This window comes from Panulirus ornatus, chromosome 33 (genome assembly GCF_036320965.1).
Source record: "Panulirus ornatus isolate Po-2019 chromosome 33, ASM3632096v1, whole genome shotgun sequence".
In the NCBI taxonomy this organism is placed as follows: domain Eukaryota; kingdom Metazoa; phylum Arthropoda; class Malacostraca; order Decapoda; family Palinuridae; genus Panulirus; species Panulirus ornatus.
In genome coordinates, this window is record NC_092256.1 from 9,860,141 (window position 1) to 9,876,888 (window position 16,748).

Below are 16,748 nucleotides of genomic sequence, written 5' to 3' on the forward strand. Positions count from 1 at the left end.
CAATGATATAGACCCGTCAGTCACGAGTGTATATTATTGTGCGTCACTCAAGTTATTGCCGTCACTCGGTGTCTGGCTCGTCACTCATGGTATCCTCTTACTTTCTCCCACAGTGATAACCACTCATAGCAATCTTATTACAGTCACTCATACATTTTATTTCGTGGCGTTTGCTGTCTTATAATTCCCTCACATCAGCTCAAGTACAGTGATGGAGTCGAAATGGATTACATTGTGATGGACTTCCTTATGACTCTTTTAATGCAGTTTTCTGATTCCACTAAAGGATGCAGCATTGTTTGACGTACAACATTGTACGATTAAAAGTATTTTTTTCTTTTGTTATGTCGAGCCAGAGGCCAGAACTAATGAATTACCTATAAGTATAGATTTCTTAGGTACACTGCGATCGTGTGCCATGGCCCGTCCTTTGTCCCACCACTGCTCGTTCTATCCTAGGATTCATTGTTTATGGCTGAGATATCTGGTCATAATTCCTTGTTGAACATTTCGGTAGCTTTTTAGCGGTAAAGTCCCAGTTTAGGGGCGCCACTAGAATGATTTACACATTGGGAAGAGATGGACATCAGTGGATTCGTTATTCGTACTTGATTAAGGTGATTAGACCTGGGTGGTGTGATTTGAAGCAATATATATATATATATATATATATATATATATATATATATATATATATATATATATATATTCTCTTACCAGTGGTGTGTGTGTGTGTGTGTTGCCATGATATCTAAGGAACCATACAGCTTTTACAAAACACTTTTTTGGGGTAACTCTAACATCCCTTTTCCCTTGTAACACTTTGTCAAGGTGAAGTACACTCGTATAAAATGGTACGTAACAACGGGCCATTCTCTCTCTCTCTCTCTCTCTCTCTCTCTCTCTCTCTCTCTCTCTCTCTCTCTCTCTCTCTCTCTCTCTCTCTCACCTCTTCTTCCCTAGACTCTATATTAAGACGGTGGGTTAAGGCTGTCCGTCATGTAGGCCAAATACGTGCCATGATAATTCATGTCTTGATACCAATTTTAATATTGTATACTGCTCTTTTTTACGGGTCACGTGTATTCAACTTGTAAAAATCAGTTAGCTGCTAAACTGAGATACGGCGATACATGCCTTGACGAATGCACATCCTCTGAACCTCATATTAATAGCTGAGATATATGAATGTGAATCATTCAGACACGGAAGGTGTCAGCTAACATCAATCAACATTGGGGTTGCGTGAAGCCACACTCCACCTCCAAGATAACAAACGCAGTGTTGTACCTCTTACATTAAACAAACACCAGTGTTTATAATAGTAAGTGTCATATGCCTGATATCAAGACTTTGCTGCAGACGAAGCACAGAGGCTGGTGTGTGTGTGTATCGTCATTGATTGCTGCAGCCGAAATTAAGAAGAACTGTTTTGTCTGCCAACGTTGCCCCGCCCGTATTCACGACCAGTACACGCTGCAATCCGTGGAGCAAGAAAGAAAGAAAGAAAGAAAGAAAGAAAGAAAAAAAAAAGACTGCCTTCAGCCATTTGAGGGTCATGCGTGATGTGCATGAACTACAGCTTATGTATGTATATATATATATATATATATATATATATATATATATATATATATATATATATATATATATGAAATGATACTTGATCGCCGTTTCCCGCGTTAACGTGTTAGCGCCAAAAAACAGACGAAGAAAAAACATCCACACACACACACACACACACACACACATGTAGATATGTTGATCACATTTGTACTTGATGATAGTATGGTGAAATCGCACTTCAGTAGTTCATACAATTGTATCTAACATGTGGCACATGTTTCGTGGGGACAGTCTACCTCATCAGGTGCCCAGTACTTAACAAAGTTATTTAAATCCCATCACACTTGGTTCCCGCCGTCCGACACCAATCTTTTTAGGCCTAAGTATAATGAATGAATATAGAAGTACATATATATATCCAGAGCCTTCACTTCTTTCCAGTGGTGATTGCTGAATATATATATATATATATATATATATATATATATATATATATATATATATATATATATATATATATATATATATATATAAAGGGGGTGACTGTTGTTGATTAGTTGGTAAGGATATTCTTTGTAATTATAGTTCATGGTTAAGTGCTTGAGGATTGGTGGAATGCATGCATAGTGCAAAGGGGATAAAGGTGAGTGTTCAAATTACAGAGGTATAAGGTTGTTGAGTATTCCTGGGAAATTATATGGGAGGGTATCGATTGAGAGGGTAAAGGCGTGTACAGAGCATCAGGTTGTGAAAGAGCGGTGTGGTTTCAGAAGTGGGAGAGGATGTGTGGATCAGGTGTTTGCAATGAAGAATGTACGTGAGAAATACTTGGAAAAACAGATGGATTTGTATGTAGCATTTATGGACCTGGAGAAGGCATATGATAGGGTTGAAAGAGATGCTTTCTGGACGGTATCAAGAATATATGGTGTTGGAGGCAAGTTGCTAGAAGCAGTGAAAAGTTTTTATCAAGGATGTAAGACACGTGTAGGTGTAGAAAGAGAGGAAAGTGATTGGTTTTCAGTTAATGTCGGTTTGCGGCAGGGGTGCGTGGTATCTCCATGGTTGTTAAATTTCTTTATGGATGGGGTGGTTAGGGAGGTGAATGCAAGAGCTTTGGAGAGAGGCGCAAGTATGCAGTCTCTTGTGGATGAGAGAGCCTGGGAAGTGAGTCACTTGTTGTTCGCCGATGATACAGCTCTGATGACCGATTCGAGAGAGAAACTGCAGAAGTTGGTGACTGAATTTGGTAAAGTATGTGAAAGAAGAAAGCTGAGAGTAAATGTGAATAAGAGCTAGGTTCAGTAAGGTTGAGGGACAAGTTGATTGAAGTTTGAATGGAGAAAAACTGGAGGAAGTGAAGTGTTTTAGATATCTGGGAGTGGATTTAGCAGCTGATGGAACCATGTAAGCGGAAGTGAGTCACAGGGTAGGGTTGGGGGCAAAGGTTCTGGGATCTTTGAGGAATGTGTGCAAGGCGAGAACGTTATCTCAGAGAGCAAAAATGGGTACGTTTAAAGGAATAGTGGTTCCAACAATGTTATATGGTTGTGAGGCATGGGATGTAGATAGGCTTATGCGGAGGAGGGTACATGTGTTGGAAATGAAATGTTTGAGGACAGTATGTGGGGTGAGGTGGTTTGATCGAGTAATTTATGAAAGAGTAAGAGAGATGTGTGGTAATAAAAAGAGTGTGGTTGAGAGCACAGAAGAGATTACGTTGAAATGATTTGGTCACATGGAGAGAGTGACTGAGGAAAGATTGACATTTCCCACCACCCCTGATGCCAGTAACACACATGATGATGGTCTGTTGACTGACACAGGACAGCAACAGCTATCCACGTCTCCTCACGATCATGGCTAGGAGGGAGAGCCTACCGTCCCAGCCTGCAGCAGGTAAATATAAAGTCATTGTCATATGGTTTGAGCTGCCCAAGGCTCCGGGTTTACCTCCAACAAGGGGACTTGTATTAAGTGCTGGAGTCGACTTGTATTAAGTGCTGGAGTGACTTTTATTAAGTGCTGGAGTCGACTTGTATTAAGTGCTGCAGTCGACTTGTATTAAGTGCTGGAGTCTGCCTCTGTCACTTTGGCATTACCAGCGGGCAAAACGAATGCTGGGTACGTTGGACTTCAAGATTCACCACTGTGCAAATTACCACATACGCCTGGCATGGCTGCTCTTTACCAGCTGGGGAGATATCATGAAAATAATGGGACAGAAAGGTTTCTCTGCGCCACAAAGTACCTGTGTTCTAGGTGTCATGCCTCTAATGTCGTATAAATAGCACGTGAGCCTGCGTGGGAGAGAGTGTGCGTGAGGATAATGAGTCGCCAAGACTCACCTTGAAACGGGCCCTTGTCTGGAACAGCCCATTCTTGGGTGTGCCATTATTGGCACAGGTCGGGCAAAGTATAAGTATGAATTATGCATATTATGTATGGATTGTGCAGTGTAGTAATACAGACGCGGTTGGCATATGAGTAAAAATATTAAATTAGCATATCAAAGTTTTGTTCTCACCTGAAAAAAGAGAAAAAAAAATCTGTTACATAAGTCTTAGCTATATCATTACCCCCCCCCAATCCACCCTTCTGAAATTAAAGTTTTATACATACTATAACGCCCCCTAGCCCCTTTTTCTCCCAATTGAGTCTTACTTAATAATTGAATATTCTCTCCCACCCCTTTCTCTAATGTCAGTACAGAGTTTCGTTGATCACGGAAAATGTACGAAAAAGTTGAAATTCTTTCAGAACCATAAAAAAGACGAACTAACCTCCCCAGCAACATATGTTTACCTTATTTACGACGTTTTATGACAAATACTTTCGAGTTATGGTGTATTTTACTGTCAGTTCCTGGGTGATTTGAGCGATGACTGTGTTTGCTGTGTCCTCTGTTTGTTTACATCAATCGTATTCAACTCTCATGGCGGAGGGCAGATGACAGTGGTTTTGGTAGTGTTCGACCATAACATTGGAAATATATATTTGAATCTAGGTGCCTTCGGGAAGACGAATGAGGTTCTCGTATGTACTGTTGATTTCTGGTCTTGTTTTACGTGTAACCTCAAATTATCCATGATCATCATAGCCCTTCCCGATCATTTATCATTCGTTGGAAGAACAAAAATATTGCTCCACATCACGATCTGAATCACGTCTGGGTAAAGGGATTCCCTTGAAGACATGCTATTTGTCCAAATCCATGAGTGAAATATATTTTCGATGGTGCCCTGAATTGCAACTCTTAATTGTTTTTCTAAATGTTATATAGCCTTCGAAAAATTGTTGATAGCTCCTTAAAAAGTGGATTATCGATGAGCTAGGAAATTTGTGTCAAAACTTCAGACATATCGGTAAATATCTGAGGTTTATTTGCTTTAAAATTGAAATTCATTTGTCACTGGGAACATCCTCAAAGCTGGTTTAGCGAGAAATATTCGTGACTGTTGCACGACACGATTCTGTTCGTCGGAAAAATTGCTCAAGCATATTTGTGGTTCACAGTGTTGATCGCGGTGAATAAATGGTTTCTTGACTTTCATTCTCCGTTATCCGGATATGTAAGCGCTTTTATTATTTCTTTTCTGTATATTTTGCTTTGTGTGTGTTTTCCGTGGATCAAATGTTTGGGGCAAAAATAGGCATCAATGTCATGCTACAAACGTGTGTGTGTGTGTGTGTGTGTGTGGTGTGTGTGTGGCCATGCTACAAACGTGTGTGTGTGGTGTGGCCATGCAAACGACAGGTTTAACTGTACAGTTATCATTTTCCCTCACCAGGAGGTAAATACGATGACACGAAGCCTGAGCCAGTTGAAGTGACAACATATTTACGGATAAGACTTCAAATCCAGTGACCAGCTGAGGACTCAGAATCGCAAACTCGGTTGATAATTCTTTTGCGTATATCTGTATATCTATTAGTTACACTATGTAACAATTTTTGCTCCTGGGTAGTAAGTGTTATTTCCTAATTGTCTATGCGTAATAGGTAGAGAAAAAGACTAGTATCCTCTTCAACCAAGACTGATATTTTGAAATTTACCTATTTCCAAATGGACAGCGGGCGAATTTGCACGTATATATCAAAGTTAGAAAAACAACTTATGAATCAAAATCACATGTATTTACACTGTTAAACAAAAATGATCACAAAAGATTTAGAAGCGAGTAGTTTTTTTCGAGATTTACAATTGTACTGTAAATCATTTTCATGAATTAGACCCTAAGTATAATCTCCCATCATGTTCACATTATGTGTTCCTTGGTGGCGGTGTTCAAAGTCCAGTATATCCTGGTGGAAGTGCTCGCCTTGCTACTCCGAATACGCTCCCATGTTCTCCTCGAATTTATCAAGATGAGCGTCAAGGATGTGAACTGTGAGAGACATCCTGAGGCCCATTTTGCCGTAGTTCTTCACCATAGTCTCAATCAACTCCACATAGCTTTCGGCCTTCTTGATTACCCAGGAAGCTCAGAGAATTCGGTCCGCTGGGGTCAGTCTCGCCTGTGGTAGTGTGCCACGGTGTCCCTGCTGTCTCAAAAGGCAAAAAGAGCTTTTAACTCGAGGAAGATTAGCGAAGAAACAGTCAAGCAATTTGTTACTTTGAACCCCTTTAGGTAGACACCCAGATAGACGTCACGATAGACCGGAGTTACCCGTACAGTAGTGGTATTCCTGGAGTTTGTTTTTTTTTTTTTATTGCGAATGAGTTACTTGTACAGCGTCACTTCTCAAACCAAAAAGACGTCTGTCAATCTTGTCTGAGTCTGTAAGATTTTGCCACATTCTGAAAGATATTGCCTTATTCTGTGAGATATCACCACATTCTGAAACATATTGCCTTATTCTGTAGGATCTTGTCATGTTCTGTAACACCTTGCCTCTTTCTGTAAGGTCTTGCTATAATCAATATGATCTTGCTTTAATCTTTATCTTGTCACGTTCTTTACGATCTTCCCTTAATTATGTCATCCTGCACCAACCCTGCATCACACCCCTCACCCTGCCCCAACCCTGCTCCATACACCTAACCCTTCCCCAACCCTGCACCACACCCCTCACCCTGCTCCAACCCTGCACCATACACCTCACCCTGCCCCAGCACTGGATCACACCCCTCACCTTGCCCCCAGCATTGGAGCACACCCCTCACCCTGCCCCAGCATTGGACCACACTCCTTACCCTGCCCCAGCACTGGACCACACCCCTCACCCTGCCCCAGCACTGGACCACATCCCTCATCCTTCTCCAGCACAGGACCACACTCCTCACCCTGCTCGAATCCTGGACAACGCCCCTCACCCTGCCCCAGCACTGAACCACATCCCTCACTCTGCCCCAGCACTGGACCACTCTCTTCACCCTGCCCCAGCGGTGGACCACACCCCTCACCCTGCCCCAGCGCTGGACCACACCCCTCACCCTGCCCCAGCATTAGACCAAACCCATCACCCTGCCCAAACCCTGGACCACACCCCTGACCGTACACTCTCCTCCCGCAGCTCTGGGTGTGCGGGTGCTGGTGATGCAGACGGATGGTGTGCCCAACAAGGACGCTGGCATCCTCCGCCTGGCTGACCAAGATGTCTCCAGGGACACAGGTAAGCTGGACACCAGCCCACCTGATCCACAACACCACACACGAGAGGTGGCAACACTGACAAGGACAGACAGAGGACGAGAGGTGACGACAGTGACTAGGCCAGACAGAGGACGAGAGGTGACGACAGTGACTAGGCCAGACAGAGAACTAGAGGTGACGACAGTGACTAGGCCAGACAGAGGACGAGAGGTGACGACAGTGACTAGGCCAGACAGAGAACTAGAGGTGACGACAGTGACTAGGCCAGACAGAGGACGAGAGGTTACGACAGTGACTAGGCCAGACAGAGACCTAGAGGTGACAGCAGTGACTAGGCCAGACAGAGGACGAGAGGTTACGACAGTGACTAGGCCAGACAGAGACCTAGAGGTGACAGCAGTGACTAGGCCAGACAGAGGACGAGAGGTGACGACAGTGACTAGGCCAGACAGAGGACGAGAGGTGACGACAGTGACTAGGCCAGACAGAGAACTAGAGGTGACGACAGTGACTAGGCCAGACAGAGAACTAGAGGTGACGACAGTGACTAGGCCAGACAGAGGACGAGAGGTGACGACAGTGACTATGTCAGAGTACAAGATGTGCCAACAGTGACTAGGCTAGACAGTGAACGATATGTAACAACACTCACTAACCCAGCTTACGAGAAGTAACAAATATAACTGAGCCGTGACACGAGAAGAAACAGATGACTGATCTCATGTGATGAATAATATCAAAAACTCGCTTTAAATGGGTACATGTTGTCCTTGCTACTGATTGTAGCGCAGCGTTGACTTCATATACCCATTCAGTAAGGGATCAGATGGATTTCCTTAACGAAAGAGAAATATATTTAAGATTCTCAGTTACGTAGAAGAAAACTACCCTCCACACCAATAGATTGTATTTTCCCTCGTAATGTCCAAAGTGTGATTTAAGATTTTTCTCATCCGGGAGCAACTGACTGCAATACATTATCCACTAGTTGTAATATCTGTGGAATGTGTTGCCTCACAGTTCCTTCAGGTTACTTTAGATTCGCCATTGTATTTCAGTTCATTCGTAAGTATTCCAATCATTCAGTCCATGCAGCTGTAGCTTTTCGTCCCGTTTCGTGTTCATATATCAGAACATTTTGTTCACGTTTAGGGTCGTGTTCCACCCGGTGTTCCTTGTGTTGCAGAGAACAGCGGGGTTCCGGAGGGCTGGAGCGGCTGGGAGGGCGTGGCCTACACCTACTCCTTCACCCTCTGCCTCTGGACGCTCACCACCTACTTCAGGCCCAAGCCCTCCGCCGTCAGCTACGCCATCAGTAGCGAGTATGTCAACGAGCTTTACGCCGGTAAGTGGCCTCAGTCTTCTCTTTCCCTTCTCGTCGACCGGGAGAAGGTAAGTGGCCTCAGACTGCTGCCCCATCTCACCGACCAGGGGAAGGTAAGTGGCCTCAGACTACTGCCCCATCTCACTGACCAGGGGAAGGTAAGTGGCCTCAGACTGCTGCCCCATCTCACCGACCAGGGGAAGGTAAGTGGCCTTAGACTACTGCCCCGTCTCGCCGACCGGGAGAAGGCAAGTGGCCTTTTCTTCCCATTTCCTCGAGAGAAGCTACTGTTATCGAGACAATAACATTATAATCAAAGAATTTAGAAAAAAAAATCCTAGTTAATAACGACTCTGATTCCAAGTGATATTAAAACTTCCATTTATGGTAACATACTGCCCTCGTCAGTGGCTCATCCAATGGTGTGGGAAAGCCACAAGCGGAAGGAACAAGTGTGGTATGCATAATGAGACAACAACCTCATACTCTGAATGAAGAACTGACGTTAAGAGACGGTTTATGGAAGGTGTCCCATGCATCAGGAATATATCTTTCATTCTTCTGGATCACCTGTATCTAACATGAGGTTGTCTGTCTGTTGGCTCTGAGGGACAAGGAGTTGAATCCAAAATGGCCTTCAATTCAAGTGCCGAATAAACGTAACTGTGATGACACTGTCTTCTTCCTTATTTCAGTATTTGGTAAGTTACCAGAGAATAAGGTATAGCAATGTACCCTCGAAATATATTGTTTGGTCCGCTGCTGGATGTCGCGAATGACGATGTCCCTCCCACCCAGCCTTATTTTAAGGAATATCGCATGGCGCTACTAGATAGTGTCGGTAACTACCCTTTGAATAATCTGGATCTCACGTAGCCACTTGACCATTCTACTGGAATGAATGATGGGAATTTTGATGCAAACATATGTTGGACCGGAGCACTAATAGCATAAGAGATTGATGTAAGGGCTTTAGGTGTTGAATATTTTCAATATAACATAAATCTCTCTTGTACTCTGTTTACGTGGTTCATGAAAGCGTTGTAACAAATTCCCTCGAATGACAGATACGAACATGCGATATATCAGCGTCATGTGTCAAAAAATGAGACGTGTGATGATGACGCATTTGCTCGCTCCTTTGCCTTTTATTGCAGTTGTGAGTGACTAATGACTATCCTGATGGACACCCCATATAACCACAGTCATTACACCAGCCAAGGGTCGGTCGCTGAATATTCTATAACGTCGGTAAAAACACGTGAAATGTTTTGAGTTATAAAAGACATTGTGGTTCACTTTCAGAAGAGGGACCACTTTCGCTTCATGGGATGGAACGCTCTACATAACAGTCCACATGAGCATCAAGAATGTATATATATATATATATATATATATATATATATATATATATATATATATATATATACACACACACACGCACACACTCAGGTACGGTGTCACCATCATGGTTTTATGTAGAGAATTGAAGACCTGGTGACACGTCTGGCATGGTGACATTGTCTGGCTCATGCCATCTGGTCACCAAAATTCCTTTCCCGCTCACCAAACATTGTCTAAGCTTTACATCAAAGACTCACACGTCACTTTGGTTAGGTCCCATTCCTGTGTTTAACAGGTCCCATCATATAGGTCAGGTCTCCATTTCTAGGCTGGGGGATCATTCCTAGAATGGGTAAAATCCATTGTTAGTGTCCAGTTCCTAGGTTGGTTTTGATCCCTATGTCAAGTCCAGTTCCTAGGTTGGATCCCATCCCTAGATTGGTCCCCATCTTTAGGTTGGATCCCATCCCTAGGATGGTTCCCATCTCTAGGTTGGGTCTTATCCTAGGTTGGATCCCATCCTTAGGTTGGGTATTACCCCATAGTTGTGTCCAGTTCAAAGATTGGTTCCCTTTCTTAGGTTGAGTCCAGTCTCTATGTCAGGTCCATTCCTAGGTTGTGTTTCAACCTTATTTTGGGTTGCCATTCCTGTGTTGGGTTCCCTTCCTAGGTTGGGTCACCATTCCTGGGTTGGGTCCACATCCTTAGGGTGGGTCTCATCCCTGGACTGTGTTCCATCTTTAGGTTCTTTAGCAACATTCTCCTATTGGTTCCATAACTCCAAGACTCATTCAGGTTTCTTTCTATCAAGAGCTAGCAGTTAGTGTGACCCCTTTTCATTTTCAGGATGATTGCAGCTCTAAAGTTTCCTGGTAATTTAGGATTTTTTTTCTAAAAATCATCAAGGGGAAGAGAGAAAAGAATATGCTGAATTTTTCATTGAATTTCTGTTATTGTCATTAAATTTATTACTGTGGGGCACAGTGATGAAGAGTTCCATCCTGATTATGTACCAAGGCCTCTTGTAATCCATCACCCTCTCCACTTGACATATAGACTCATCTAGTATATATCCTGCTGCTTTGAGATTGGATGATAATGGCTTAGTAGGTAGTTTACTACAGATGACCTTATTATCCCATAATTATTCCCACTTAACTAAATAGATATAACAGTACTATTAACCAGACTTATGGACGTGTTGAACCATCAAACATGATATTAGACATGAAAAATTCACTTTTTTTCTCTCTCTCTCTCTCCCCAGACATCAGCCCAAAACAGGTGGGATTTGCATTCTACTCGTCTTTCTTCTCTGCTCATGTTAAGGTGCAACAGGAGGAGTGGATCCACATGTGCCTCTGGTACGACCATTCCCGTTCAGTCCGTCGCCTTTTTGTCAGGGGGGAGTCGCTGGTGGAGGAGCACTTCACAGCACCACGACCTCTCTTCCTCAATGGCACTATGGTAATTGGTACGTAGATTTTTATATGAGTGTAGACAATGCATCCAAAGTAAACTATGAATCAGTAGCCTTAGTATCATATATTGTGTGAGCACAGTCACAGGTGTTGCCACTGTCAAATATTACACCTCCAGAAATGTAGCTCACATAGCAACAAAATGGGAAAATCTTTAATTAGATTTGCATTTATAAGAATTAGATAATGCATATGTCATCTTAATAGAGAAAAAGATGAATTTAAGGGCTTCAATATATTGTTAAAGTATGCTAAAATGTTCTGTTGTCGTCCACACTCTGCAGGTCAGGAGCAAGATGACATTCCTGGTGGTGGCTTCGACTGGTATCAAAGCTTTGGAGGGAAGGTGACGTTGGTTCAGCTCTGGAAGAAGCCCCTCTCCAACACTGACATTCAGAAGCTGGCTTCATGTAATCTTGATACTGAGGGAGACGTACTGGACTGGGAGTCGGCGCCTTGGGAACTGGAAGGGTCGGCAAAGTGGGAAGAACTGCCCATTTCTGATCTGTGTCGTCCTCTTTCACTGCCCACACTAATATTCCCTGAAGTCCGGACCATACCAGTTACCATTGAACTTTGTCGCATTGTCGGTGGTTCGATACCAGTGCCCCAAAATGCCTTACAAAATGAGATGTTGTTGGCAATATTAGGGGAGTTTGCCTCAAACTGTGGAAGCCGGGTGGGACTCTGGTTGGGTGCTACTGATGAGGATGAAGAAGGAATCTGGCGAAATATTGCCACAAACAGCATCCTGACGTACAAACCTTTCTCAACACGTCAACCTGATGGAGAAGTGAACGAGAACTGCCTTTTGCTGGACTACACCCGTAATGGTTGGTCAGACTGGAGCTGCAGTGTGGCAAATCAGTTTTGTGCCTCATGCACCTTCAAAGCTGTCCAGGTATACATACTTCGTGGCCTGTGTGAGCCGAATCCAGATGACACAGTGTTCAGCCTGAGGGGTTACAAGGGAGGGCGTCCTTACTGGCGTGGTCTCTACAAGTATCAGGTGGAGTACAGAGGTTCCTATTGGATACTGCTGGATCTGTGGTCCAACACTACTCTGGCAACACTGGAGGCACTCAGTAAAACCAAGTATCCAGACGGCATCAACCAATGGACCGTTGTGGTAATGTCTCCCAGCTAAAATTCCCACTGTAAAATATCTGGAGCTGTGAACACTTGAGGTACCGGTAATTATTGATCGCGAAAATTTACAATATTGACTTCTCCTCAGGTGGAGAAAAAAATATGCTCAGCTCGAGAGGGTGAGTTGCGCTCCCTCTCCCTGACACGTTGTTTGGATGGCAAGTTCACCTGCAGCGACGGGTCATGTGTGAACGAGTCTCAGCGTTGTGACTTGAGGAACCACTGCTCGGATGGTAGCGATGAGGATGGCTGCCATAACGTCATCACCCCACCAGGCTACCGCTCCAACTTGCCTCCAGCTCCTGTTGTGCAAAGCCACACCACCACACCAATATCCCTTGTTGTACAGATAGAAAGGTACTTATGAAATGCATGTTCCTACACTGCATATCATCTTAACCTATCTTAAGCTATCACCATATACCTACCTTGTACCTTATACTTTGGGTGTGTTTTTCCTAATGGCAGATAAAGGAGGATCTGATAAGTAGGAAAAGCTGCTGGGAATATTATCATTTAGAATTTGTTTTATGATGTCATTGTCATTTTTGGTTAATTGTCCTGAAGTTACTCATCGCTGAAGTACTGAACTGCTTCATTGTCCATCTAAATCTTCCATTCATGTTGTTAGTGCTGTCTCCAGAATTCAAAGCTTTGCAAAAAAAAAAAAAATTAGGATAGGGAAGAAAGAATACTTCCCACATATTCCCTGCGTGTTGCAGAAGGCTACTAAAAGGGGAGGAAGTTGGAGGCTGGTAATCCCCCCCTCTTGATTTTAATTTTCCAAAAGAAAGAACAGAGAAGGGGGCCATGGGATGTTCCCTCTAAGGCTCAGTCCTCTGTTCTTGACGCTACCTCGGTAATGCAGGAAATGGTGAATGTGTATATGAAAAATTATATATTATATGTTTTATTTATTATACTTTGTTGCTGCCTCCTGCGTGAGCGAGGTAGTGCAAGGAAACAGACGAAAGAAGGGCCTAACCCACCCACATACACATGTATATACATGTATATACATACACACACACACACACACACACACATAAACATACCTTTACATTTCAGTGTATACATATACTTATGTAAACATGTACATATTTCATACTTGCTGCTTTTATTCATTCCCGTCGCCACCCTGCCACACATGCAATGACACCCCCCTCCCCCCCGCACACATGTATGAGTTAGTGCTAGGAAAAGACAACAAAGGCCACATTCGTTCACACTCAGTCTCTAGTTGTCATGTATAATGCACTGAAACCACAGCTCCCTTTCCACATCCAGGCCCCACAAAACTTTCCATGGTTTACCCCAGATGCTTCACATGCCTTGGTTCAATCCATTGGCAGCACGTCGACCCCGGTATACCACGTCGTTCCAGTTCACTATATTCCTTGCACACCTTTCACCCTCCTTCATGTTCAGGCCCTGATCGCTCAAAATCTTCTTCACCCCATCCTTCCACCTCTAATTTGGTCTCCCACTTCTCGTTCCCTCTAGTGACTGATTTGGGTGAGAAACTGCAGAGGTTGGTGACTGAGTTTGGTAAAGTGTGTGAAAAAAGAAAGCTGAGAGTAAGTGTGAATAAAAGCAAGGTTATTAGGTACAATAGGGCTGAGGGACAAGTCATTTGGGAGGTAAGTTTGAATGGAGAAGAACTGAAGGAAGTGAAATGTTTTAGATAGCTGGGAATGGATTTGACTGCAGATGGAACCATGGAAGCGGAAGTGAGTCACAGGGTGGGGGAGGGGGCGAAAGTTCTGGGAGCATTGAAGAATGTATGGAAGGCAAGAACATTATCTTGGAAAGCAAAAATGGGTATGTTTGAAGGAATAGTGGTTCCAACAAAGTTATATGGTTGTGAGGTGTGGGCTATGGATAGGGTTTTGCAGAGGAGGGTGGATATGTTGGAAATGAGATGTTTGAGGACAGTATGTGGTGTGAGGTGGTTTGACCGAGTAAGTAATGAAAGGGTAAGAGAGATGTGTGGTAATAAAAAGAGTGTAGTTTAGAGAGCAGAAGAGGGTGTATTGAAATGGTTTGGTCACATGGAGAGAATGAGTGAGGAAAGAATGACGAAAAGGATATATGTGTCAGAGGTGGAGGGAAGGAGGAGAAGCGGGAGACCAAATTGGAGGTGGAAAGATGGAGTGAAAAAAGATTTTGGGTGATTGGGGCCTGAACATGCAGGAGGGTGAAAGGCGTGCGAGGAATAGAGTGAATTGGAACAATGTGGTATACCGGGGTCGATGTGCTGTCAATGGATTGAACCAGGGCATGTGCCATGGAATATATGAAGAAATGCTTCATTAACTCGCATCATCTGAAACCACAGGCATTTCAGTAGTTTCCCCAAACTGATATATGTGCCCTGGTTCAGTCCATTAAGACCACATTGCTTCCTGTATACTATATTGTTCCAATTCACTTTATCCTGTGCATTCCTTTCACCCTCCTGCATTTTCAGGCCCTTAGCACTCAAAACCTTCACTCAATCCTTCCTTCACTAAATCAGTCGCCCCATTTTGTCCCCTCCCCTCATGACACTTATGTCATCTTTGTCAGTCTCTCGTCACTCATTCTCTCCAGATGTCCAAACCATTTTAATGTGTATAAATGTGTATACCAGAAGCTGCCTTTGTCTGAGGGATTTGATATTGTTTCTAGTCTTGTTTGGAATAGGTTGATAGAATAGATATTTAGAAGGAAGCTCCTAGCTTTCTTATGTCAGCCAAGATGCCAGCTCACAAAGATTATAGGCCCTTCACAATTTTTTGGTTTTTAAGAGAGTCTGGTTCTGCATTGTCTTTTTATGAAACTGTTCTTTAATAAAATTGGGGGTCAAGAACAAAAGCTAATAAAACTTATGCAATATGCATAAATAAAAATCTGGTGATGTTGGAAGATCACCTTTTATGGGTTAAGATTAATCAAAATAATGAGTGCTTTTGCTAAAGGTGATAGTTTACTTTAGATATATAACTATTTGATGCCCTCAAGGAAAATTTCTTTTGAACATCATCATTTTATCCTGAATTAATTACTTTAGTTGCCTCATAGAAGATTACATAGGAGAGTGTTTGTCTATTCAGGCTCTTTAGATTTAAGTCTTTGTCAGTGAGAAACATATTATATTATGAATAAAAAATTATTGGAACTTTGACAAGCAGGGCTGACTACTGAAACCCCGGATGTATACATGCGTATGGTAGGTTGCTTCTTAATTGGCCTGTCCAAAGATTCTCTCATTGGATAAGCAAAACAAGATCGTGGCATTCCATACATGCTTTTATTAGATGATACCTCCGAATCCATCTGGTTGTCCTCCATTATGTGTCTCCGGATATGTCACCTTCAGAAAAAGACGAGCTTCATCCGTAGACTGCAAGTTTTTCTCGATGTTCACACCTTCTTCATGTGGGTGTGCTCTCTGATGCTCATTTCAGAGCCCAGAAGTGAGAAATATAGGTGCTGAGTATGAGAAAAAAATTCTACCAAAGTTAAACTGTTACAAGCATCCATTTATATTACCATCCCGTCTGTCATTTTTGAAAAGCCATTTCCTGAGTTGTTGCTGTAATAAGTCTGAAGTGGTGTAGCATTATGACCCAACAGCATGGGCTACAACTTGGGCCAAAATTGCTAATGTAGCCTGAAAATCTCTGCAGGTGATGAAATTGTAACATATTTTGGCTCTTGATGCCACACTAGGGAAATAACTTATTTAACAGATGACCAGGGGTATAACATAAGATTGTTTTCTAACTCATGACCAGAGGAGTAACATATGCTTTGTAACTTATGACCTGGTAGATGATATAAGGATATTTTCCTACTGTTGACTAGGGAAATAATACAATAATGTTTCCTGATGTCCAGGGAATGCCCTAAGAATGTTTTGTAATGAGAAGGGGAATGACCTAATGATGTTTCCTAATGGCCAGGGAATGCCCTAAAGGTGTTTTGTAGATGTCATTACATACACACTATCCTCAAAACCTTATAGTCAGAAATGACTGGTGCATATTGTTCATGCATTTGTTCTCTTACTCAGGATATGGAAATGATGTTTCTAGATTTTATAATTGATAAAACTTGTCCATTTAAGGAACAGCATGATTATAGTTGTTCATTGGCTGAGATTTTTATAGGTAACTGAAGGTAAAGAAAGTCAGCAGATGTCATTAAGCCTCCTGGCAAATTGTGGCAACATGTGTAAAGTCTGATAACATCAAAGGATTCAACAAACAAATGGATAAGTCAGCTAAGCTAAGAAAATACATT

General features: G+C 42.8%; 2 protein-coding genes across 19 annotated transcripts in view; one reads left to right on the top strand and one right to left on the bottom strand.

Moving 5' to 3' along the window:
- LOC139759444 (uncharacterized) overlaps positions 1 to 16,748 on the top strand; it is a 131,031-nt gene that overhangs the window by 91,000 nt on the left and 23,283 nt on the right. For 11 of the 18 annotated variants that reach the window (XM_071681563.1, XM_071681564.1, XM_071681566.1 and 8 more), the window contains 5 exons: positions 7,084 to 7,182; positions 8,350 to 8,508; positions 11,099 to 11,305; positions 11,597 to 12,441; positions 12,550 to 12,818. In XM_071681563.1, coding sequence (XP_071537664.1) covers positions 7,107 to 7,182; positions 8,350 to 8,508; positions 11,099 to 11,305; positions 11,597 to 12,441; positions 12,550 to 12,818 — 1,556 coding nt within the window. In that variant the 5' untranslated portion in view covers positions 7,084 to 7,106. The remainder of the gene's footprint in view (positions 1 to 7,083; positions 7,183 to 8,349; positions 8,509 to 11,098; positions 11,306 to 11,596; positions 12,442 to 12,549; positions 12,819 to 16,748) is intronic. The other 7 variants (XM_071681573.1, XM_071681576.1, XM_071681578.1 and 4 more) reach the window with 1 other exon arrangement.
- The window catches only part of LOC139759442 (uncharacterized), a 227,895-nt gene continuing 226,882 nt past the window's right edge, over positions 15,736 to 16,748 (bottom strand). Inside the window, exon 13 of the mRNA XM_071681557.1 lies at positions 15,736 to 16,748. This exon is cut by the window's right edge and continues 738 nt beyond it. The gene's annotated coding sequence lies outside the window, so the exon portion shown is untranslated.